This window comes from Lissotriton helveticus, chromosome 12, assembly GCF_964261635.1.
Source record: "Lissotriton helveticus chromosome 12, aLisHel1.1, whole genome shotgun sequence".
NCBI lineage: Eukaryota > Metazoa > Chordata > Amphibia > Caudata > Salamandridae > Lissotriton > Lissotriton helveticus.
Window position 1 is genome coordinate 4,004,613 of NC_136073.1, and position 24,272 is coordinate 4,028,884.

At 48.4% G+C, this 24,272-nt stretch overlaps 1 protein-coding gene across 2 annotated transcripts in view; it reads right to left on the reverse strand.

Moving 5' to 3' along the window:
* The window catches only part of LOC144799216 (cold-inducible RNA-binding protein B-like), a 45,461-nt gene extending 21,519 nt beyond the window's left edge, over nt 1-23,942 (reverse strand). The window contains exons 1-7 of one of the 2 annotated variants that reach the window (XM_078670488.1): nt 23,808-23,942; nt 23,157-23,266; nt 22,909-23,015; nt 22,698-22,824; nt 22,301-22,406; nt 22,137-22,200; nt 21,399-21,873 (exon numbers count right to left, since the gene is read on the reverse strand). In XM_078670488.1, coding sequence (XP_078526614.1) covers nt 22,140-22,200; nt 22,301-22,406; nt 22,698-22,824; nt 22,909-23,015; nt 23,157-23,262 — 507 coding nt within the window. In that variant the 5' untranslated portion in view covers nt 23,263-23,266; nt 23,808-23,942 and the 3' untranslated portion in view covers nt 21,399-21,873; nt 22,137-22,139. Of the gene's footprint in view, nt 1-21,398; nt 21,874-22,136; nt 22,201-22,300; nt 22,407-22,697; nt 22,825-22,908; nt 23,016-23,156; nt 23,267-23,807 lie in introns of those variants that run through there. The other variant, XM_078670489.1, reaches the window with a different exon arrangement.
* Nucleotides 23,943-24,272: the final 330 nt, after the last annotated feature.

Here is a 24,272-nt window from a genome sequence, read left to right on the forward strand (position 1 = left end):
GAAAAGCGTACGCAAATTTGTTCGACCAGTTCATCCATACCGCATTGCCTTTGGATAATGGGTGTGGCTACCTGGAGGCGAAGCTTAGCATTTGGAGTTGCTTTGTGTGGCACACAGATCTATCTCTGGTTGTCCCCACATTTGAAAGAATGGTTGAAGAACTTGAGGATGAAGCTCCCACTCTCGTGTATCTGTTGTCTCTGACGACTTAACAGATCTGCCAATTGATTGTGAACTCCTGGTAGATGCTCCGCTAACAGGAAAATGTTTTGAGGAATGGCCCATCTCCAAATGCTCTGCGCCAGCCGGGAGAGTTGTAGGGAGTGTGTTCCTCCTTGCTTCTGAATGTAATACATTGCTGTCATATTGTCCGTCCGGACTAATACAACCTTGTTCGATATGTAATGTTGAAACGATTTTAGAGCTTGAAAGATTGCTAGTAACTCCAGATAATTTATGTGCGGTACTCTTTGTTTCATTGTCCATATTCCCTGTACTGTGTGACTTTGTAAATGTGCTCCCCATTCCGTGAGAGATGCGTCTGTGGTCAGTATTATTTGTGGAACTGGCTCTATAAACGGCCGGCCCTTGGAAAGGTTTTTGTTGTTCCACCATTGCAGAGAGCGATGCGTCCGGTCGTCTACCATCACCAGATCTGTTATCTCTTGTTGAGCCTGATTCCACTGACCTGCTAAGCATTCTTGTATGGGGCGCATTTGTAGTCTTGCGTATGGCACTATGAAAATGCAAGATGCCATCATTCCTATTTGCTGCATGAACACTTGAGCTTGTAGTGAGTGTTGTGCTTGGAATTTTTGTATAAGATTCTGCATAGCTTGTATTCTTATCAAATTGGGGTACGCTACTGCCTTAGAGGTATCTATTGTGGCCCCTAGGTATTGCTGAGATAGGGATGGTTGTAGATGTGACTTTTTTTGGTTTACTGTAAACCCCAATTTGTGCAGCAGGCAGACTGTTTGATGCATGTGCTGTACACATTGGTTGTATGACTTGGATTTTATTAGCCAGTCGTCTAGGAATGGGAATACATGAATGTTGTCCCTTCTGAAGTGTGCTGCTACTACTGCTAGACACTTTGTGAATACTCGAGGTGCCGTTGTCACTCGAAGGGGAGCACCTTGAATTGGTAGAGCTGGCCTTCTAGCACAAATCTTAGGTACTTTCTGCGAGACTGATGAATGGGAATGTGGAAGTAGGCGTCCTTGAGGTCTAAGGTAGCAAGGAAGTCCCCTTTTTCTAGTAACCGTAATACTTGTTGTAATGTGACCGTATGAAAATGGTCTGAATGTATGTACTGGTTTAGGGGTCTTAGATCTAGAATTGGTCTGAGGGACCCGTCCTTTTTGGGTATGAGAAAATAAAGGGAGTAAACCCCTGTGTTTTGGTGTTTTCTTGGTGCTAGCTCTATCGCATTCTTTTGCAGTAGTGATTGTACCTCTTGCCTTAGTAATAACAGGTGCTCTTGTGACATAGGACATTGTCTGGGTGGTATTGTTGGAGGAGTGGAAGTGAGCTCCAGGCAATAACCTGACTGAATTATTTGTCTCACCCATCTGTCTGTGGTGATGGAGTTCCAGACAGGTGGGAACTGTTGTAATCTTCCCCCGACCGGAGTGGAATGATCTGGGGGGATGGAAGGGAAGTCACTGTTTGGGAGTAGAGGCGTTGCGATTGTTGTTGCCTCTGCCTCTGCCCTTATTATTGTTTCCTCTATACCCTCCTCTATAGTATCCCTTACTGGGTGAGGTTTGGTTGGTTTGTTTGTAAGTAAAGGAGGTATTGTCAGCTTGGAAGCCTTTTGATGCCCCCCTATAGGAGGAGCGACGAAAGGAAGGTCTATGGGCCTGTGTTTGTAAAGCGCCCATTGACTTTGCAGGGCCCGTGTCTTTTTTCATTTTCTCCAATGCACTGTCTACATTTGGACCGAAAAGATGTTGTTGGTCAAATGGTTGGTTTAGTATACTGGCTTGTACCTCTGGTTTGAATCCCGAGCTTCTTAGCCATGCATGCCTACGCAACAGTACTCCAGTATTTACTGCTCTAGATGCTGTATCTGCAGTGTCTAGTGCACAGCGTATGGAGGTGTTAGTTATAACCTTGCCCTCTTGTATTAAATCAGCAGCTCTAGCCTTATATTGTTCTGGCAGGTGCTGCATGAGAGACTCTAGCTCATCATAATGAGCTCTGTCAAATCTTGCTAACAGAGCTTGTGTGTTAGCAATCCTCCATATGTTGGCAGCTTGTGATAGTGTGTGCTTCCCTGAGGCATCTAGAAGCTTTGATTCTTTGTCAGGGGGTGGAGCATCCCCTGTTGACTGCGAATTGGCTCTCTTTCTCGCATTTGATACTACCAATGAATCTAGTGGCAACTGTCCCTTAATGTATGCAGGATCAGAGGGAGCTGCTTTATATTTCTTTTCCAGTCTGGGGTTAATTACCCTGGCTGGGTCTTTAAATATTTCTGGTGCTTGTCTTACCACTCCATTTAGTATTGGCAATGTGGTAGTGGTTCTATGTGCTGTTATCAGTGTATCCATAAGAAAATCCTCTTCTATTGGATCTGTATGCAGGTCTACCCCATGGAAAGTAGCTGCTCTATGAATGAGTTGTGTGAACCCAATGGTGTCATCTGGTGGAGATGGTCTAGACGGGTATGCCTCGTCTTGTGGTAGATCTGGTGCATTATAATCTTCCCATGGGTCACCTGATGACCTAGCCATATTATCTGGGTCATCACTGTCCTCTATTTGTTGAAAACTGTGTTGAGCGTATGTATCCCCATAATCCTCCTCCTGTGGAAATATACTATGTGTACTAGCTGGTGACTGTGCAGGAGAAATATGTAGTATTTCTACTTGTGGTGAAGGAGGTCTTGTGGGTACAGTCTGAACATGCTTCTTTGGAGGAACAGGAGATTGTTTAGGACAGTCCAATTTCCTCTTTTCAGTCTTTTGCCTTACATCAGGCTGGAAAAGTTCCTCCACTGGTAAATCTCCCATCGGCGTCGATTTTTGTGGTTTGGAGCCGTCAGGTTTATTTTGTATAGTGTCTATTATCTTTGGAATGGGTCTTGCTTTCGATTCCGAAGATTTATCTTGCTTTTTGCTTGGATGTACGCTTTTTGGATCGGAAGCTTTGGCTGCCGAGTGCTTAAGACTCGTCCGTGCTTGGTGCCGAAATGTGTTTTGTTATGGAAACCCCTTTCGTGTCTGATTTTTAGGTACCGACGTAGTTTTTGTTTCGGTAACCTTTGGAACATCTTTCCATGCCGAACTTTGTTTCGGAACTTCCTTTGGTGCCGAACTTGGTTTCGGTTTCAGTTCGGTAACCCTCGGTGTCGAAGGGTGTCTTGGTGCCGGTGCCGACTTCAGCTTAAGCACCTTTTGTTTGTCGGGACCAACGGTCTGACTCGAGCCCGAGTCGACCTGAGGCTTTTTAACACTCTTCGCTGGGCCCGAAGGTGAGGGTGACACCGAAGCCTGTACTGGAATGGGGGGGGGGTGAACAGGGTAGACGCTCTTACTCACGACCTGTTGACCAGCTGGAAGCAGATCATCATGTTCGGATCGATCCTCCTCTCTGGAAGCTGACTCTTCTGCCTCGGAAGCGATGTCTTCTTGCTGTTCTTCGACGTCTACCTCGACCGGCGCCTCGTCTATGATGAGGTCTGGTGTCGACGACGATGACTGCTCCATAGCTTTTCAAGCTCGACGGTCCCTCATTTTTTTTTTTGACCGGAATAAAGCGCAGGCCTGAGTCTCGACTTTCGTGCTCTGGGGACAAGCACAGGTTGCAAACCTCATGAAGGTCAGTGGGGGAAACTTGTGTCCACACTGAGGGCACTTCTTGAACGGTGTTCTTTACTTTAAAAAAAAAAATGTTTTTATTGGTATTTACAGGGTACAAATTACATATAATGACAGACATATAGTTACACGTTCTTGGTTAAATTCTCGCCGCTGCCAAAAAACAAAAAAAAACATAGAAAAGAAACCATCTAGTGGTGGCGGTTAATTTGACAGAAAATCGATTCCATTTAAAGGTTGCGTTGTGCTTTGACCTTGGTTGTTATACGGAGATTGTGGGTTTGTTTGGTATGGATCCCACCTGACATATAGTTCTCTCCTTTGGTCAGCTGGAATCTCAGGGCCTGAAACAAGTACCAACGGTTAGGTATAGAGGTGTGCTTTGACTATGGTGGTTTGAAGGTGTCCATGTGATTGTCTAGTTTGGACCACATTGTTCTGAAGTGGTGTCTACCTGGCGTGTTTCTGAGGGTGGTCATGTCTGCACCGCTTAGTAAGATCACCCAGTTGAGGTAACTTTTGAAGGTGGCCTTGGAGGTGTCCTTCCAGTTTGTGAGTATTATTTTTGTTGCCGAAGTGAGGAGAAAGTTGAGGAGGTTTTTGTCTTCAAGGGGCGGGACTTCTTGTGAGATATGTGCTGTAGCTATGGTGGCGAATGACTCTTTGAGGGTGCAGCCTAGTGTTTTGTTTGTGAAATCTAGCACCTGTTTCCAGAAGTATTTGACTTTAGTGCAACTGAAGATGAGGTGTTCTAGGTCCCCTTTCTCTAATCCGCAGTTCCAACAGATGTCGTTGTCTTTTAGACCTACAGATCGCCAGGCGGGCTGGCGTCCAATAGGCTGGTGTACTAACCAGAATTTGGTTTGAGCGAGTACTGGGGATACCATATTCTTAGATGGGGAAGCCCACAGAGTTTGTATTTCTTGTTCAGACAGTTTAGTCTCAGTTTGGCTTTCCCAGTAGGCCGTTTTTCTATCGAGCTTGGTCGTGGTTGGTTGGAGCAGTTTGTACAGAAGTGAGACTTGGTGTCCTATCTTGTTTAAGTTCTCCATGAGCTGGAAGATGGAAGGGGTCTGTCTATATAGATTTTATTTCATTAGGGCTGTTTTTATGGCTAGGAAGTTGTAGAGTTCTATGTCTGGTAAGTTGTGTTCTTTTTTCAGGTTGTTGAAGGTGTGTGGTGTACATTCCTGTCCTAGTTGTATTGGGAATTGAATCCCTCGAGTTTTCCATGTACTCATGTCTAAAGTTTTCCCTTTGTATTTTATCTTGTGGTTCCCCCATAGTGTCTCCCACTGAGAGTTTTTGATGCTGATCTCTAGGTTGCCGGTCTATCTTCAGTAGTGCCTGTTTCGCGAACTTTAGGATCGGGTTGTTGTTGAGTGCTTGTTTGTTCGCAGTGAGTAGTGTGAGTGGGGCGGTGTTATTTAGCATGGCTTTCTCTATGGCTAACCAGGTTGGCGTGTATTTTTGTCTGGGTACCACCCAGTGTATTCCTTGTCTGGCTATAAATGCTAGTTGGAACGTTTTCAGATCCGCTAGGTTGAGCCCGGCTAGTTTTTTCCCCCAGTCTCAGCTCGCGGAGGCCTATACTAGCTTTTTTACCCTGCCATATGAATTTGTTGATCATTAGGTCTAACTTTTTGTGGAAGTCTTCTGTCATGGGCAGGGGGAGCATGTCCGCCAGGTAATTGACTATGGGTGTTACCATCATTTTGATGGTGTCTATGTGGACCCACCATGTGATGAACTTGGGTGACCATGAGTCCAGTAGCTCTTTTACTTTTCTCAGCGCGAGTGTCTCGTTCAGTTCTAGGGTGCCCCTTAGGCTTCTTTTGAATTGGATGCCCAGGTATTTGATGGCCTTCGGCTGCCACACTAGTCCTATGTTCCTTATTACTTCCCTGGTTGTGTGCACATTGAGTGGCATGCAGTCCGATTTGTCCTTGTTGAGTTTGTAGCCTGAGTGTTTGGCGTATGTTTCTATTGTGTTCATGAGTGCTGATATGGATTCGGTTGGGTCGTTTGTCAAAATTAGGTCTGCGTAGGCAGCGATCTTGGCTGTTGTATTATTTATTGTTATCCCTGTGATATTTCTGTTTGCTAGGGTGTCTGCGATCAGGGGTTCTAGTGCTAGTAGAAATAGTAGCGAGGATAGAGGAGACTCCTGTCTCGAGCCTCTTTCAAGTTCGAGCGGGGTGGATGATCCCCCATTTATGGCAATTTTTGCAATTGTTTTTTTATATAGCGCTTTGACTTTCTTCGTGTACTCTCTCCCTACATTATACTCTTGCATGCACTCCTCGAGGAAGTGCCAGGAGACCCTGTCGAACGCTTTTTCGGCGTCTAGCGTAATAGCTACAGATGGTTGGGTTGAGTTAGAGGAGGGTTCAATCATCTGACATAGAAGTCTGGTGTTGTCGTGCGACATACGGGATTTCATGTACCCTACTTGTGTGTTTCCGATTAGCTGGGGTAGTATTTTGTTAAGTCTGGGGGCTAGTACTTTTGCATATAATTTGCAGTCAAGGTTGATTAGCGAAATGGGGCGGTAGTTTTTGGGCAATTGTGGGTCCTTGCCTTCTTTCGGGATGACTATTATGTCAGCTTGTGACATTGTTTCTGTTACTATGCCCTTCTCTGCGCAGTGATTGAATGCTTTGGTCAGGACTGGGGCAAGAAGTTCCTTGAACTTTTTGTAAAAGGGTGCTGTGTAGCCACCTGGTCCCGGTGCTTTGTTGTCTTTTAACGAGTTAATGGCATTTGCTATTTCGGTTTCCTTGAAGTCTTGGCCTAGCGTTCTCGCTTCCTCATCTTGTAGCTTGGGTAGGTTGAGTCTTTTTAAGTAGTCTGTAGTGCCTGCCTCGTCTACTTTTGTGTAAAGTTCCCTGTAGAACTCCCTGAAAATGTGTAGGATTTCTGAGTGGCTTGTGTGTGTGTGTGTGTTGTAATGCTTATCTGTGATGTTTGCTATGGAGTGCTGTATTTGCTTGCGTTTGAGGTATGACGCTAAGATTTTCCCTGCCTTGATAGCCTTACACAGATTGATTTGTTTGTACCTCCTGATCCACATTCCTGCTCTCTCGCTGAGGATTCTGTTGTATTCATATTTCTTCTTTGTGAGGGTTAGGCGGTCTGAGTTTAATGTGACATCTATGTGTTTTGCTTTTAGTAGTTTGATGTCCCTTTCTAGTTTATCCAGCTGCGATTTTGCTTCTTTGTCCCTCCTGGCCTTGATTTCAATCAGGTGCTCCTCTTATGGTTGCTTTCAGGGCCTCCAACAGGCATTTCGGGTTTGTGTCTTCTGTGTCGTTTTCCGTTATGTCGTTTTTGATTGTTCTCTCAATTAGTGGTCTGAGACCGTTCTAGCTGCTATGTCTGTATGCTCAGTAAGATGTATGTGTGATTTAGAGATGAGAATGTAGTCGATTCTGCTATAGGTGTTGTGCGGGTTGGAGTAAAAGGTATAGTGTCTGGGATCTGGGTGCTGTAGTCTCCATGGGTCTTGTAGCTGAAATCTATTGCAGATATTTTTCAGGATATTGTGGGTGGCTGGTGGTCTTGTCTTGGAGTGCGACTGCCTGTCTAGTGTGTCATCTAGGACTAGATTGAAGTCGCCTGCAACAATGTGTAGGTTGTTTATGTGGTGCTTGTCTAGCTTCCTGGTGACCCCCTTCCAGAATACTGTGTCGTCTTTGTTCGGTGCATAGATATTGGTTAACGATATTGTTTCTTCTCCTCTTTTCAGTCGTGTGTACAGGAGTCTACCATCATCATCGTATGGATTCAAAAAGAGATCGGTAACAGGACCGAACGATGAACACATCAGAGTCCGATGGCGGAAAAAAACAATCTGAGGATGGAGTCGATGCCCATGCCACTATGGTCTAAGGGAGGAGTCATCCAGCAGACCAAGACTCTTCCAAGACAACAACAAAGTGTAATCATCCGGGCCCACTACCAGATGGTGATCTAATGCAAAAGTGTGTGGTCTGCAGCCCATATGCCTCGAAACGTGGTTTTCCCCATGCCTTGAAAGGCATTATGGGGCACTTCAGGCTCCATTTCATACATAATAAATGAGCGGCTCTCCCACTGTTCCGGTGATAGCCGTACAGAGCTGCTAGCGGCTTCAACACATCATCAGGTTTCGTTGGGGTGGGGGAGCCCACCCCGGCCGTTCCGCCGGTGTTGGACCGGTCCCACCGAAGCCCCATGCTGCTCGTCATGTCTGTTTCAGGGTCCCGGTCACACCCGAGACCCCCAATTGCTTCCATGTTGGAGGGCAGCCTGGAGTGCCCACCCCCGACTGTCCCCGCGCAGCCAGCACCCTCATGTGCTGCTGTGGGAGCCGACTGGGCACTTCTGCGGGCAGACGTGCACTCATACTCCGTTCCGCTGGACTGCGGGGGGGGGGAGGGAGAGTGCGGTGACACTCCCCCAGCCTCCTCCCATAGTTCAGGACCCAGGGATGGGGTCATGGGCCCCAGACAACTTCAGGGGGGGCAATGGTGCCACCCTTCTTCCCAGTCTCTTTGGGGCACCGGGATTGCGTCCCAGGCCCCCTCTTCCTCGCAGGGAGCTTGCCGGTACTCCCAATCTTTGGCTTTTTCCCCAGGGTAGTTTTCCTGGTGCGCCATTTGGGGCATCGTCACTGGGAGCGCCTGGGCCCTTTGGGTACATTTTCGCAAAGGGGAGGCAACAACACTCCCCCGACCTCTTGTGTTCGGCAGTGGCCAGGGTGGGCTCCTGGCACCCCGCAGGGGAACCTTCACGAAGCGTGCAACAGCACACCCCGACGTTACTTCTCTGGGAGCAGCCCCCAGGACCTGACACACCCCGGGGGCATCTCCGAGGCCGACAGTGGAGCCCAAAGTGCTTCGTCGTCGGTCTTCTTGGGGGTCAATGGTAGTCTACCTTCCAGGGGCCACATCTCAGCCCCTGGGGTCCGATCTGCCCCTTTTTCACGTCTTCTTGCTCCTGGTGCTGCCCCCCCTCCCCTGGGAGCACTCTCCTTCACCCTCCTGGTCTCCAAGAGAGTGCATTCTGCAGGGAGCGGTCTTCGCTGGCTCCCTGCACCAGCCTTTCACCTGGATCTACTCCTGGGCCTCTTCTCCCTGCACAGAGGCCCCTGCTTCTGCACACTGGTCCTTGACTCATCCCCTGCCGCGGTTCCGGGCCCAGAGGGCAGTCAGGGGGTCCCTCCTTACAACTGCCCATTGCCAGACTGCAGCACCTCCTGCCTCAGTAGACCACACCCCAGAGAGCTTCTCTTGCTGCGCACAAAGTCTCTGTTGGTCTTTTCTAACAGCGACACATCACTTCCCTGCCCCTGTCCCTCCTTGTCAAGCCTCCGAGTTTGTTCAAAATGGCGTTGTCCATGGTCTCTGAAAAAACCCCATCACCGCCTCGCTGCCTTCCCTCCTTGGTGCAGTCTGGTGCCTGGCACCCAGTGATAGCTGTTGATGGATGAGCCTGTAGCCCCACTCATCTTCTCTTCGTGGAGGAGGCCTTAGCTTGCGAAAGAAAGGTTATCAATCCATCCTGATGGGGTCAGCCCTCAGACAGTCGGGTTAGCTGTGACTCAGAGAAATGTGACAGGTCTGGGTGGCCCAAAAGCAGTTTAAATATGACTTTGGACTCTGCAGAATACTTCTTTTCACTTCCGCCACAGTGGACTTTAGTGCGTCTGTAATCTGTAGGCCTTATGAAGCTTATTCTAGCCCATGGGCTCCACATCCCCAGAGGAATAATGAAGGGAAAAACAGTAAAAGACACCAACTTTCCCGGGCATGTTCCTTCCCAGTGTATAAAGCCTATTAGTATGCATAAGTGCTGCCACACCATTCATTCTTTAGCTGCTCCTGAACTGCGCATGCTAGGAATCTTCTCTGCACAGCCCTTACACATATGCACACGCATGTACACCGTGGAGAAGTGTGGCTCACTGGTTAGAGGAGGCAGACCTGGAAGCAGAGGTCAGCCAGGACCAGGGTTCAATTCCCGGCTCGGCGGGGTCTTGAGTCCTAAAATGTCCATGGACTCGACAATTCTCACTCCGGTGCCTACTCGATTCATGGGTTCACCCTCTGCGACTCTGGGCAATAGCTTGCTTAATCTCCACAACGGCCCCTCGCGGCGGGATGCCTGGCTTTCACCTTGCAGATACCCTGCTGGGGTTATCACACAGGGGAATACCAGGATGGGTTCCCTAAGCAAGCGCTTAGAAACCGCTCGGTGATTTGCGCTATATAAATTCCTGTACATTTACATGTGTCTGCGTGTAACCAGCCCAGTGTCCCTTACTCCAGCTGCTGCACAGTGGCCTGGTCAAGCCAGGGGAACACCAGTAAAACCCCCCTACGGTCTCTTTTATCTTGAGTTCACTGTGGGCGAGTCCCAACTTATGAGGCTCCCCAGGGTAAAAGCTCAACTATTAGGTACTCGTAAAGCGAAACATCCAGGCGGCCCATAGCATCAGAACCACTTTCTGACACATTTAATTATATGGAGAAAGGTGTTCACACCTCCTCCACAAGGAAGATTAGTGTTCTAGCAGATCAAGGCCAGCTGCTTCAAGCCTCTGCCTTGAATGTGTACCCAGCACCCGAGAAACCCACCCCATAATCTGAGCCCATTTGGCACCAGGACAAGTAGAAATATTAGCTAGCTAAAGGGCATGTTCAGGTGGGCTACCTGAAGGGTTCCACCATCCCTTTAGTGGAAATAGGAACTGGGGAGCGTATGCACCCCAGGGATTGGAAGGCCATTTGCTCCTTTAATGACACTAAACTGTGGATCTCGCCTATAATTGGAAACAAACCCTGCCATGTGCCGTCGTGACAATTGCAAAGACCCAGCTCGACCGTCAGATGTGCACTCTCCTAAAGCCTTGGAGGCCTGCCAGCACTTGCTAGACCCTCGGGAGACACCCCCCCCCCCCATCAAAAACACTTGGTAACAGAGACCTTGCACCAGCCAAGGAGTGTCAAGTCCAGAAACCAACCCTGCCTAGACTGATGAGACATACGTATCACTGAGGCCAGCAGAGTAACCCTACTGTCCCCTTCACCCCCTACCAATACAAGCAACACATCGAACAAAATATCAGTGTCCGAGCCAAACTGTGCCTCTTTGCTCTAGAGACCAAGAGCAGAGCCCTACTGTTCGTTCGGACTTGTCACAAAGTCCCCACTTAGTCTTTTCTTGTTTTCATTGGACTCTAAAGGTATCATTCAAGGCTACCGTCACGACCACCACCTCGATACATCAGTGCAAGTAAACCAAAACTGCTGGAGATTCTTTTGACCTAAGCATCTTATGTCCAAGACAGTAACACTGAGAATCACTTGTAAGCAAATGTTTCTCCCATAGGATAACCCATGCTCGAAGATCATGTCTCCAATCCGACAGCTGTGATTTTCTACTGTTTTATCTGTAAAAATTCTTAATATCTAAAGTACTTACCATATTACGATAATTTGTGTATCTAAAAGAAAATCTTATTTTTTCACAATTGGTCTCTTGTTTGTTCTCGAGTGTTGTTTATTGACTGTGTGCACAACAAATGCTTCCACCACAGAGAGCAATTAGCTTCATTAATTTAAGCCATGTAAACCAATAGGTGTTGTCTGGACTGTCTGCCTAGTGGATTTTGGTACACTACATTCAAAGCCAGATGTATATAGGTAGCCCATGTCCAATCCAATCCAAAAATTCTTTATTTCGGTCATATAGACCATAAAAGAGACAATAAAAAACAGCACATACATTAAAATACACATCATAATTAAGAAATGTACGATTCATAAAATGCTCCATCCCGGCATAGGAGTAATTAAAACACTAAAAGTTCAAGAGGGTTCAGCAGATCCTTTTTTTTCCTGATCAGCCATATAGCCATGAGAAATTTTGAGACAGCAAACACGATGTGACCCAGGGTACTAGTTTTCAAAATCCTAATCCTGTATGCATGTGCATACTCTCTGAACCCTAGGTTTTTACAAAGGGGTGCTATCCAGCGTTTCCTAGGCCTTTGATAGGCGGGGCACACAAATAAGATATGAAGATCATCTTCCAAGTGGGTTTTACAGCAAGGGCAAAATTTATCGGCCGTATTGGACCACTTGGATGTGAAGGTTTTAGTAGGCAGTGTGCCAAGCCTCCACTGAACAAAAAGTTTTCTGGCCAGGATGGGAAAAATAAAATCCATAAAAGGTTCAAAAGTGTATGAATTTTTGGATTCTAAAAATCGCAGAGTAAGGGTGCCACTGTGTTGCGCATTTACCAAAAGTGCAAGTGACCTGTCCTTGAAAATTTTTGACAGGGCTTTACGCGAGATTGCTTGACAACCTCGCGCTGGGTCCTCCCAAAGGTCACGGAGATTCATTGAAGTCAATTCATTTTTGACAGAGACAAGCCAAGGAATTTTTCCACCACAATTAAGACTCATGACATGGGTGAGGTCCTCCCTATAATGGTGCAGTTCGTTCGTGGACCAGAGCCTGTGCCAAAACTTCACTGGTTTGGACACAAGCTCCTCTGCAATAGGGGGTAGCCCCAGGTCCATTCTCAAGGGTAAAAGTGGCGTTGCACGCGGAAGAGTCAATAAACGCCTTAGGAAGCTGTTTTCAACTGTAGACAAATCCCTCGCCGCTTTATGCCCCCAAAGTTCACAGCCATAGATGGCCGCTGCCTTGGCCTGGGACCTATAGGTTTCGAGGGCCGGGCTCACAGGCTTAAAGGACGAAGAATTGGCCACCTTCAGAATTGCACCAGACAGTTGAGACAGTTTTACCCTTGAGCGTGCTATCTGGTGGTCCCAAGATAAGTGTTCCTGTAATGTTACCCCCAAATATATGAAGGTGGACACCCTCTCGAGGCTGGCCGTCCCCAGGGTAGGATTAGGTCCTGTTTTGGTGGGTGGGTTAAAAATCATATACTTTGTCTTCTCTGTGTTTATCTCCAACCCGTGCTGAGCACAAAAAAGTCCAAATCCATCCAGGATCCTCTGAATCCCCATGGGGGATTTGGAAAGAAGGAGGGTATCATCGGCAAACATAATTGCCGGTACCCTCCTTCCTGCCAGGCAGGGGGCGTCGTTGTTATTGACATTTTCCAGGTGGGAGATGACATGGTTGATGTACAAGCAGAACAGGGTTGGTGCCAGGACACAACCCTGCCTCACCCCTCGAGCAACGGGGAACCTTAATGATAATTTGCCATCTTTCCCACACCTGACCTGCGCATAGTTGTTCTCATGCAGCCTGACTAAGATGTGAAGTAGCTGGGGGGGAACTCCCAGCTTTTCCAGCACCTCCCAGAGCTTTCTGCGCGGGACTAGGTCAAAGGCTGACCTCAGGTCTACGAAGACCATGTGCAGTCTTCCCCCCTCGATGATCACGGTCTTCCAATAAAGGAGGACGAGGCGGAAGATCTGGTAGCCCATGTATTAGTGAACATCTATAGGGAAGTCTATAATTTGTCTGCAGTGACATCATTGGTATACATTCAGTGTGCAGCTTCACATTCCTTTGACCGATTAAGCCCATTAAGATATCAAAATGAGTGCACCACGCACACCAAGAGGTATTATGCAAGTCTCAAGCAGATACATGTACATCTGGTGTGATCCTGAATTGTCATTTCTCTGGCCCAGCACAGGAGCCTTTGTCGCCCAGCTGGACTGAGTTAATCACATTGCTGTGAGGAAATGTGATGTACTGTATGGTGGAGTTAGGAGAAATCTGTGTGCATCTCTTGCCAACCACTTTAGGACTACTAGGTTTTGTTTGCTTTGAGCTACAGCGACCTAGGGTTGAGCTAAGTATTCAACCGTCAGGCTTAAACTAAGAACAAGTGTAAAGTATTTGAACAGCACCAAAACATGTGAAGAAATTGACAAGACAAAAAAAACTACAGTATCAATTTAAACAAGAATCGGCATAGGCAATAGGTCTCACCTTTTGGACACCAACAGAACCCTATAGGGTTAGCCATTGATTTTAGAAGATATTGAAAGAAAAAATAAATGACCTATTATGTACAAGCATATGTAATTTTAAGCTGTGGCGGTTGAAGAAAGAGCGAACTGGAATAAGCAAATTCATAACTAATTATTTAACTCAACAGAAATGAATGCGTCTTTTAAATGTAAAAATAACCCAGTATGCAGGTGGGAGTGTTTAGGTCTGTTAAGAAGTTCTCTCTCGCACCCCAGAGAACGTCATGCTTCATCATTGGGCCAGCGCTGCAATGTCCGACAGGCACCCGCGAAGGGCTCCTTGGTGGAAGGCTTCTGTGGATGAAGCTGTTTGGTACATGAGGGTTGGTGCACAGGGTAGTGTCAGGAGTGTGCCGTGTACGTCTAGGGCTGCCCTTTCCAATAGTTTTATTCCTAGGCTGCACTAGCCAAACTGAAAGCCCCTACAGGGTCTGTGTGGGGTTTCTTGCCTAAAGGAGTATGGTGGCAATTCATCAGGACCGTGATATTTTATACTAATCTCAAGCCTTGCACTACCGCCAGGCAGGTTCTTGACGTATGATGTGATAGTAAACAGTCTTGCCATTGAGCACAGGCCTAATGTAGAGACCGCGGTTTGCTGAGGTCAGAAATGACAGGGGGTGTCAGCAGAGCACTTGGTTGTGCATGCATAGGGTGGAGGAGCAACTAGCTGCGATTCTACCTCCTCATGCAAGGGGTTTGTCTTTAATTCAGAAAAAATGTGGAAAGCAATGAATTGAGTTCTCAATTTGGCGGATAGTGGGGTGAACAATCACCACAATGGTCAGAAACCCAAAATTAAAACCAGATTGGTAAAGGGCACAATCCCCACATCAAATAACACGAGCAGTGGTCTTGCAAATCTCCATGCCTCAATGGATTCAGCTCCAATGACAAAATGATGCTGTGGTCTGATTGGGTGTGCTCATTTTTGAAAGAGCACTGGGCATAGTGCCAGGAAACTAAAGCAGGGAGGGATATGGAGCAATGTTATGCTCAGCGCCACTATTTTTTCTGACTGGACAGATTGTCACATCTAAAACTTGCGGGAGTAAAAAAAAGTTACAAAGACCAGCATGCAACATGAAATGTTTCATTAGTCCAGTGACCATTGGGGTGTGGTTGAACTACTCCCAAGATATGAAAACAATGGACAAGGATGGTTATTGTACAGGAACCTTCACTCTGCAGTCATTCTTTTGATGGGAACCTCCTACCTCGAACACTCCAGGCAACCCAACTGGTTGCAAACCTGTACAGACTATCAGCAACTCTGCCTTTTGGGTGCAGCGCAAGATTGCTCGCGAGTGCGAGCACGTACTGCCCGTAGCGACAAAATTGATTAAGGCAGCCTTGTCAAAAATTATTTGGGGCAACGCAAGAGGATCACCCAAGCAAGCATGAACTTCATGGGTCAGACCAGCAATGCGACCTGCACCTTTTTATACAGTTGAGGCATTTATCAGACATGATTTCAGCACACTGAATAGTTCGCACAAGAGTGTCATATGACCCAAGCACATGCACCAGTGCTGTTGTACAAACATTTACACACCTTATCAGCCCTCGAGCGTTTGTCAGCTGGTACCAGAACTGACACCACCTGTTTTCTCTGTCCACTAAGAACACTAAGTTGCTCAAGTTTGCTTAATATTTTAGGTTATTGGCTAAGGGATTTTTATAGTGACGGTCCCGCAGATAGCACAACCAGACGTTACTCACCCATACTGCATTGAGGAGCAGTCAGAAAGACTGCCATGGCCCAGCTGCCGGATAAGATGGCTGTCACACAAGTTGAACTGGAGGTCCAATGACATGGGTAACATCATAAAAAGGATTGGGGAGGAAGGATGAGTGTATGTGGAAGCAAGGGCACCAGGGTGGGGGGGGGAAGGAATAAAAGAGCAATAAGGTTATGGAGATGCAGAATATACAGGATTTACGAAGCATTGGAAATTTGCATGTTTAGTAAGCCAGGAACAAGCACTGTGAAATGTGACGCTTTCAGTAGACACATTGGAAAGTATGAAGAAAAAAAAGGCTGGCACAACAGTGAACTGCAAACCCTGGTGGGTAATATTCACATGGGACTGCAAACAAGGTGGCTTGTGCCAACTGGGTTGAAGCCAATTATACACAAGTCAGGACACGGATGTGTGGCCAGCAGGCCTTTGTGCACGCGATTAGAATTGTTAAAACGGCATCAGGATTGTAGACAGGAAGGGTTTTCTGGAGGAAGAAAATATGAATTTTCTACAAGGGGGTCACACTCTACCAGGTTTAGAACAGCCAGGCCCACTGAACACAAGAGCGAGCTCAGCCCTCTGGAGCCAATCCAGAAGAGGACTGTAGAGTTTGCAAGGGGTTGAAGCCGAGGCTCCCAGAGGTAAGGGAGACTCTGGTGCAATCTACAGCTATCCCAGAACGAGCCTAGAATTGGTCATGGGTTTCCGGGGTCCGCCCCAGTGTACAGGGTGGGCTTCAGTTCAAGCACAGTCTACATATGAATTCAGGACCAGTGCGTTCCTCTTCAGGGCCAAGCAGAGGCCCAGGCCAGAAAAGGTGATCTCATTGTACACCAAGGAAAAGCTGGGACTTCAGCGCCCTCACCAGGAGAGGACAAGTAAACAGAGCTAGTTCAGGGAACCAGTAGTGTGCCACCTCGGGGAGCAGCATGGCAGAGGAAAAGGATCCATGTGACTTGTAGACACCAGCAGGAGCAAAACGTGCCCAATATGGTAGAAAGCAGCCAAACAGTAATGTGGGAAATAATTTGATCGCAACCCAAGGAGTGCACGTCCCCCTTGCTGCTTCCACAGAATAACTGTTGCAAAATCATCCAGTGCCCTGGGCACCCCCCAACTTTTTGCTGACTGGAACTGGTGGTAACTGACTGACCCTGAGCTCTGTTTAACCAGGCCCAGGGCCCGTGCCAAGCTAAAAGGAACACATTAGAACACAGTTGACACTCAACATACACTAGGGTACACTATAGTATGGTGGGGTACCCCTGTAGTTGGCATGACCTACCACCTAAGCCCCTAGTATGGAATAGGGCAGGGGATTGAAACTACCTAGAAGTCTCCAGTATCCTGGGGCATGGCAGTTAATCCAGCAGATTCTCTGCATCAGCATGTGTGCAGTGCTGAAGCCTGAGGTCAGTTCAAAAGCTGCACTGGTGGCCTGGACAGCTTTTAAACCTTAAATTGTGCCCAAACTCGACTTTAAGGGTAGGGGCCCTTAAAAATTAAAAACCTACCATGTTTTTGCATATTAGGGACCCCCAGGGTCACCCCTAGGTATCCCAGGGGTGGCCTTAGAAAATGAGTTTAGAAACCTGGGTAAAGTGAATTTTTATATTTCACTCCCCACATTGTCTTAAAGAGGTGCTCAAATTCGACTTTGATGCTGGAAGAATTGGGTATGGGTGATCTGCAATATTTCTGCCGATTCAGAACCCCTGAAGTCTCCCCTAGTTGCACAGGGGGTGGGGGTCCGGTAGAAATTTGGGAAATACTTATAAAATATGGTTTTAGAAGCCCTGGTGCTACAAAAGTGGCGCAAGTCATTTTCCCCATTGCAAACCACATGGCCCTTAGGTTAACATGGGAGGCAGTGATTGATTACTAAATATTGATAGGAGGACTAGCCGGACCATTCAAAGACTTCCCAGAATGGTCGTAGTAAATCCAACAATATTATTTTGTTGAATTTCTCCTAAAGTGTACATACAATAAGTTATGAGACTTTGTTTGTAAGTCCAAATTCAGCCTTTCAGTGGTCTGCCCTGATTGGTCAGATGTAAGTGAATTAGCCAGGCTGCTGGGAGGGCAGTGATCGGATCTATAGGAATTCCAGGCCAGGAGGTGGCATCGTAAACTACGCTCTTCAAAGGCAAGAGGGGAGGCCTGGGTTTTAGTCCACAATGACAGTTGTGACCCAGAGTCAGGACTAGGCTTAAGAAAGGAATTTGCAGAGGTTACTGGGATGGTCCATGGAAATGAGATATCCCAGGGGGTGCGTTTAGCCAGCTCTTACCCCTCCTTGCTGGAGGATCAGCCATTATGGATTTGGAAGGATGATGCATTCTGGGACAAACTAACGACACTCCACAGGATGTGGTCATAACTAGGAGTTGCCCTGCTCTCATTGGTCAGCAGTGACCTGGTGCTTGACCCAGAGAATTTTGAATAAGTATCTGAGAGGGGCAGAGCCCTCCAGATCTGCTGCTTGAAACTGAATGAAGCAATAAGTGCCCTGCTGCGAAGACTAAAGGCCTGACCTCTGAAGACTGCACCAAGTAAAACTGCAGCCCTGTGGATTACCTTGCTGCCAAAGGACTAAGCGTGGACTCCCTGCAAGCTACAGGTTAACAGAGCTCACCTGGACAGCCCCAAAAAGAATTCCAAACCTGGAGTACAGTGGATTTAAGGGTTTTGTTCAAGTGGATTGCAGCATTGAAGGTTCACATTTTCAAGGACTCTCTTGGAGATCCCAGAACCTTAGATTGCGTGTTGGATACTTTGGGACCTGCAAGCAGAACACCAGGAAGGTGTTCTAACTGGACCCCGCTTGCTGAAGAAGGCGGCCCACTACAGTGGTAAGAATTCTTCAGAGCAATTTATAAAAGTGTCCCTGACAGCAAACGAAAAGACTTAAAGGGGCGCTGTTGGTTTCTAAGCACTAAGTGACTCATCTTAAAAAAAAATCATATATCAGGTTCCCTACAGTGGATTATTTTGGTTTTGGTGTCATTTAAAAGATAAAAACATCACCTATTTTTATAAATTGGTGTCTGATTTTTATTTTGTGTTGTCTTCATCATTTACTGAAATGGTGTTTTTAAATGCTTTACATGCCTGTCTGCTCGCAGCCACGTTACCAAGGGTTGAGCAAAGGAATCATTTTGTAAGACCTATGCTGAGTCCTATTATGTGTTAGTGGCCTTATTGCCTGCCAGTGGCAGACCTACATTTACCCTCTACCAATAACCCACTTTCCAACAAATACACATGAGTGGGCTAGCAGGGAGCCCTCCTTAGAGGCCCAGAGTAAGAAACCAGGCACGTACATGATCTTGGGGACCCCCATATTCAGGGCCATCGAGAACCCGGGGGGTGGGGGGGGCTTCTCCCAGCTGTGGTGGTCTCAATTCATACAGGGCAACCGCCACAAAGACAACCTGCCTGCAAAGCCTCCTGCGTTGGCAATGGATAATGTGGGGGGGGGGGGGTTGCAATCAGTGAGAGGTGAGAGTTCCGCGATTGCTAGGAGTTTGCGGACGTTCCTGGGACTGAAAGGGTTTCAGATTATGTCCAGCTGCTTCCACCCCCCAGCCCAAATGCAACCAAACCCCCTCCACCGAACTTTTTGCACGACCCAAACACTCCTAAAGATGCAACTTCTGCTGTAGCCTAGGATGGCAGTGAATGGTCTTCAAAGCTTCGTTTTAGTTAATAAAGACGGACACGATTTAGGTTAGTCAAACTCTTTATTGAAAGGTATTTTGTATAATGCATTATTTTTATATCTTAATGACGATAGCAAGGATTATTTCTAAAAGGATACAACGCTCAATGTTAAGTGAGCAACTCACTAACCTCTCAGAACATTGGACATAAAACGTATGCAAGTTTAGTGTGCAATACTTTCCAAATAATCCCCTCACTGTCAATTTACCATATAGACTGTGTTCACGGCTGGAACGCTAGATTTACTGGTGTGGTTTATAAGTTAGTATTAGGTTATTCTCGTCTTCAATCAAATGCTGTACAAGTTTTAAATTTGTTCAGCATGCAAAGGTGTAGCGTGGATTTTTTACGTCGCCAATATAGATCACTCCGCTAGAATCAAATGGCCCTAAGTATAATTTCCAGCCATGAATACCTTCGCTTTACATAATGTTCCCCGTTCACATGTTACCAGGTCATAACATAGGTGGTACCTACCAGTTAATATAGAGGGCTCATCCGCTAATAAAAATCGAAGTACAAAACCGTCGTTAACTGGCCAGTATAACAAAGAATTCAAGAAAGTTAGTTGTAATGTGTCCCAGCCTTCCACATGTTACTCTTTCTGGCAATCTGCAAAAACGAAAACAAAGTATGCCCTCAGTACACTTGTAGTGTAACAGTACTATAACAGACACTGCTAAAAACACTCGAGCATGCTACAGAAGCGTGCGAGTGCTCAGACCACTTCTCTGGTGCGGTCCAGAGAACTCCTGACTCAACGGCTCCCCCTCATTTCAAGTAGGCTCGATCCTTAAAGTTCATTATGTCTTTGTGTCCCGTACCTTATGAGCACCACTATCCAGGTCTCCTCCCACCCTAAACAAGCATGCATTTAACTTACTCCGTTTGGAAATATCGGTTTAACGATTTCTGTAAAGGATTTAACTCAACAGAATTCTAGCAGCCATGAGAAACCAATGGCTAGTCTGCACAAAAATAGTGCTCTGTGGAACTTCGTCACAGCCATCCTTTTAATTCCCCCCCCCCCCTCAGTTATGTGGATAGCCTCCCACCAAGCCATACCTTACCGATTCAACCAGGCCGGCAGTCTTCCAAGATGCGGTACCCGCTGCTACTGCAACCAATGCAGTGAACCGCACCATCTTCCAACTGCTGAAAGAGATGAAGTCAAGAGTATGTCGCACCCTCATTGCAGACCCCACCCAAGATAGCAATCAACTCGTCAGCAGCGTGAAACCCTCTTAAATATGGCCAATCCCATTCGATCAGGAGATGGCCAGCTGGTCCTGAACCCCTGTGAAGCAGTGGACTTCAGGCTGTTTTCACAGCTACAGGTTGTGAACAAACTAGTTACCACAAATGATTGATCGGCCTGCCTCAGAGTCGCTGCCGGTCATTCTCTTTGTGAAGGTTGCTACGCCTTTTCATGCTCCAGCAGGCAATTCAAGTTTAGGGCATTCACAAACCCACGACCAGGCATTTGCACTTGGCCCAGAGCGGATGATGCCATGCCACCCAGTTACAATGATCCAAAGTCTGACTGCCCACATAAAACTGCCAATTCAGACAGCAAATAAGGTCACCGCAACGGCGACATGCTTTTAAGTGAGGGGCGCCAGAAACTGGTAATACTGCACCCACTTACAGGTTTGGGCGTTTACCACACCAAACCCCGCACGCATCGCCACTGAGGCCGCTTTCAATGGGGCTCTTTGCATGAACTGCACGAGTGATACCAGAAAACTCGTTTGGCTGGTATTTTAGCCCAGCCAGATAATCCAGTCGCTCACCACCACGCCTGAAGTGAAGGAGCTTGGCATGTCAAGTACTTGAATCATTTTAAATTGTATGAACAGATGCGGTCGAGGCCTCTGTCAAGGAACCACCTTACTCCATGTTCCTTCTCGTGTCGGTTTCTGAAACGCTGCGCTGAACCACGTGATGGGCCAGCCAGCAAGACTCGCCTTTAGCCAAAAAGGCGTGAAACCAGTGTAGCACGACGTACTGTACAAGTCACGTCAAGGATCACAGTAACAATTAACAAGTGTATTAACATTTCATGTGGTCTGATTGAACAAATTGAAAATGCAAATGTAGAGTTTCAGATTTTTAATAGGCTCCGTGAAGCCACCAAGAAATTGAACGAATACAACTTTGAACCAATTCAAAAATTCACTTTTTATGGGGAAAACAAAAAAAAACTAGACCTTCCATAGGAGGTCTGATAGTAGGAATGTAAGCACGGTCACCTGCAGTAACAGGCCCCTTTAACTATGCATAAATTGTAAAACGTCAACATTGATGCACTCGTGTCTACGGGATCCACAACAGGTAACAGTAGAAGTTTATAGGCGTAAAGTAATCTGGGCCATGTAAGTCTGCTCTCGAGAAAAATACCGAGTGCGTTTACAGAACTGTTTAAGAAAACATTGCATATTTTACACGAGCAGACAAATTAATACAATAAAAAGCAGGTACGGGACAACGAATCAGCGAGGCTCCAAAAATCTTTATAAATACAGCCATTGGAAGGACGATCTTGAGTCGAGAAGATTGTTATCGTTGCGAGCTGAGGACAAGAAGCAGGCAGATTGTAAAGGCACTGAAAGGTGACGAGTGATATAAAGTTGACGCAGCAATGTTTACAAGCTCCAGACACTCTGTAATGGGTTATTCTCATATTCTAATGTCTCATTATTAGGTGGTCTTTCTTTTTACGTTTATTTCCTGTCGAGTTCTGCAATTTGTGTAATGCTATAACTTCCGCATGCGCACCTTCTGATGTTTCTTCACCCCCCCACAGCCCTCGCCCCAGCGCCCAGAATCACTCACCGTTTAGTTGTCGTAGCTGTCTCTGTAGGAGCCGCCTCCATACCCGCTGCTTCGGCCACCGCCGCTGAGGAAAGAGAAGAGGACCGGTGAGTGAGATGGAGTCCAAACCGTGATACCACAGCAGCCCCAGCCCTTCGAGCTACAGCTCGCCTCTAGGCGCTTACCTGCTGTAAGAGTCCCTGGAGCTGTATCCGCCGCTGTATCCACCGCCTCCGTACCCGCCGCTGCTCCTGGACTCAAATCGGCTTCCACCGCCATAGCTGTCTCCGCCTGCACGGTGAGAGAAGTGGGTTAGTCATGGGGCGCCAGGGGATGTGGGTAAAACAGGAAGGGCGCAGGATAAAATCTGGGGTACAACAGTGGGCATGATAGGATCTGTGGGAGCCACGAGAGGTGGTGGGCGCTTAAAGCCCATGGCGCTTGAGCCCAGAGGCGTCAAGAAGGTGGGATAAAGCCCAGAGGGGCGCAGAGATGGCCTAAAGCCTGGATGTGTTTAGAAAGGTGAGATAAGAGCATGGGGGCGCATGATAGGATCTGGCCGGACACGCGCCGCGGCCTTACCTCGCCCTCGGCCGCCGCGGGAGTAGCCCCGTCCGCCGCCGCTGCCTCCATAGCCTCCTCTGTAGCCGCCCCGGCTCCTGTCGGACTTGCCGGCCTGGTCCACTCGGATCTGTCGTCCGTCGAGGGTCTGTGGAGAGAGAGATGGTTAGGGTGCGGCCAGCGGGGTCTGGGAGAGGGGGTTCAAAGGTCTATTGGGGGGTGGGGGGCTCACCTTGCCGTCCATGCCCTTCAGCGCGTCCTTCGCATCTTCCTGGTTCTCAAAAGTGACGAATCCGAAGCCCCGGGAGCGCTGCGTCTCGCGGTCCTTGATCACCACCACTGCAGGGGAGAGAGAAGGGGGGTCAGTGCGGGGCTCCCCGGCGGGGGCGAGTCTCGCCCGGGGTGTGGCGAGGGTCAGTGCGGGGCTCCCCGGGGAGGAGCTCTCCTCGGACCCGGGGTGGAGGGGGGCTCCAGACTCACCTTCGGAGATGGCGCCGTACTTGCAGAACTGCTGCTCCAGGTCCTGCTCGTTGGTGTCGAAGCTCAGGCCGCCCACGAAGATCTTTCCGTCATCTGAAGAAGACATGTTCCTGCGGACAAAGAGCGAGGGGCGTGAGTCTGAGGGGGGGTGAGTCCGGGGCGCGCACGGCAGCCGCGCTCCCGTCCCCCGGGGCCTCCGTAGTGACCGGGCCCCCGCGCCGCAGCACACTCCCCGGAGGCGCGCGGCAATAAGCAAACAAAATGGCGGCGGCCGCCATCTCGCGGCTGACTGTGGCGCACTTGTGGGCACGTGACCCGGCGGCCATCTTAGAGCGCGCGACCCCCGCTCCCGCCCCTCCTTTACAACGGACGCGGATAAACAAAACAAGAGAACCCCGGGGCAGGACACGGATCCCTCACGGAGGCCTCCTCCGGACATCCGACCCAAGATAACTGCCTCCACCTCCAGGACAGACAAGAACCCACCGCGACCAAACGAGCAGGAATCCCACCCACGCAAGAAAGGGAGGCACAGTGCGGACACAAGAAGCATGCAGAGGCCGGACACCCCAGAGCAGCAGCAAGGAACCCGCGCCAGTACCATCAGATGACCCGCGGCGGCGGCAGCAGCGGCCCCGAGGCCTCACTTACCCGCTCTTGGTGCTCAAAGACGAAGGTGAAGTTCAGACACTCAGGAAGCGAAGACCGAGAACAGAACGCACGCTCCCTTATAAAGGACAAGCGCCGCCCACCGGCGTAATGACATCAGGCCGCGTACGTGACGCCGACCACTCCAAAGGGTCGGTGAAACAAGAGAAGGACTAGGGTCGCACTGCCAGCCCGCCGCCCCACGAGTGGTGGAAAGAGAAGAGGGACAAAGGGTGACACCACACGGAGCGGCCCCGCCCGCAGGGCATGCGTGGGAGGGAGGCCGCGCGCCTCACCTGAGGCCCCGGCTCACCGAAAACAAAGGCCCCGGCTCACCGAAAACAAAGGCCCCGAGCCCGGATCACCGGCCACACATAGGCCCCGAGCCCGGATCACCGGCCAAACCAAGGCCCCGAGCCCTGATCACCGGCCAAACAAAGGCCCCGGCTCACCGAAAACAAAGACCCC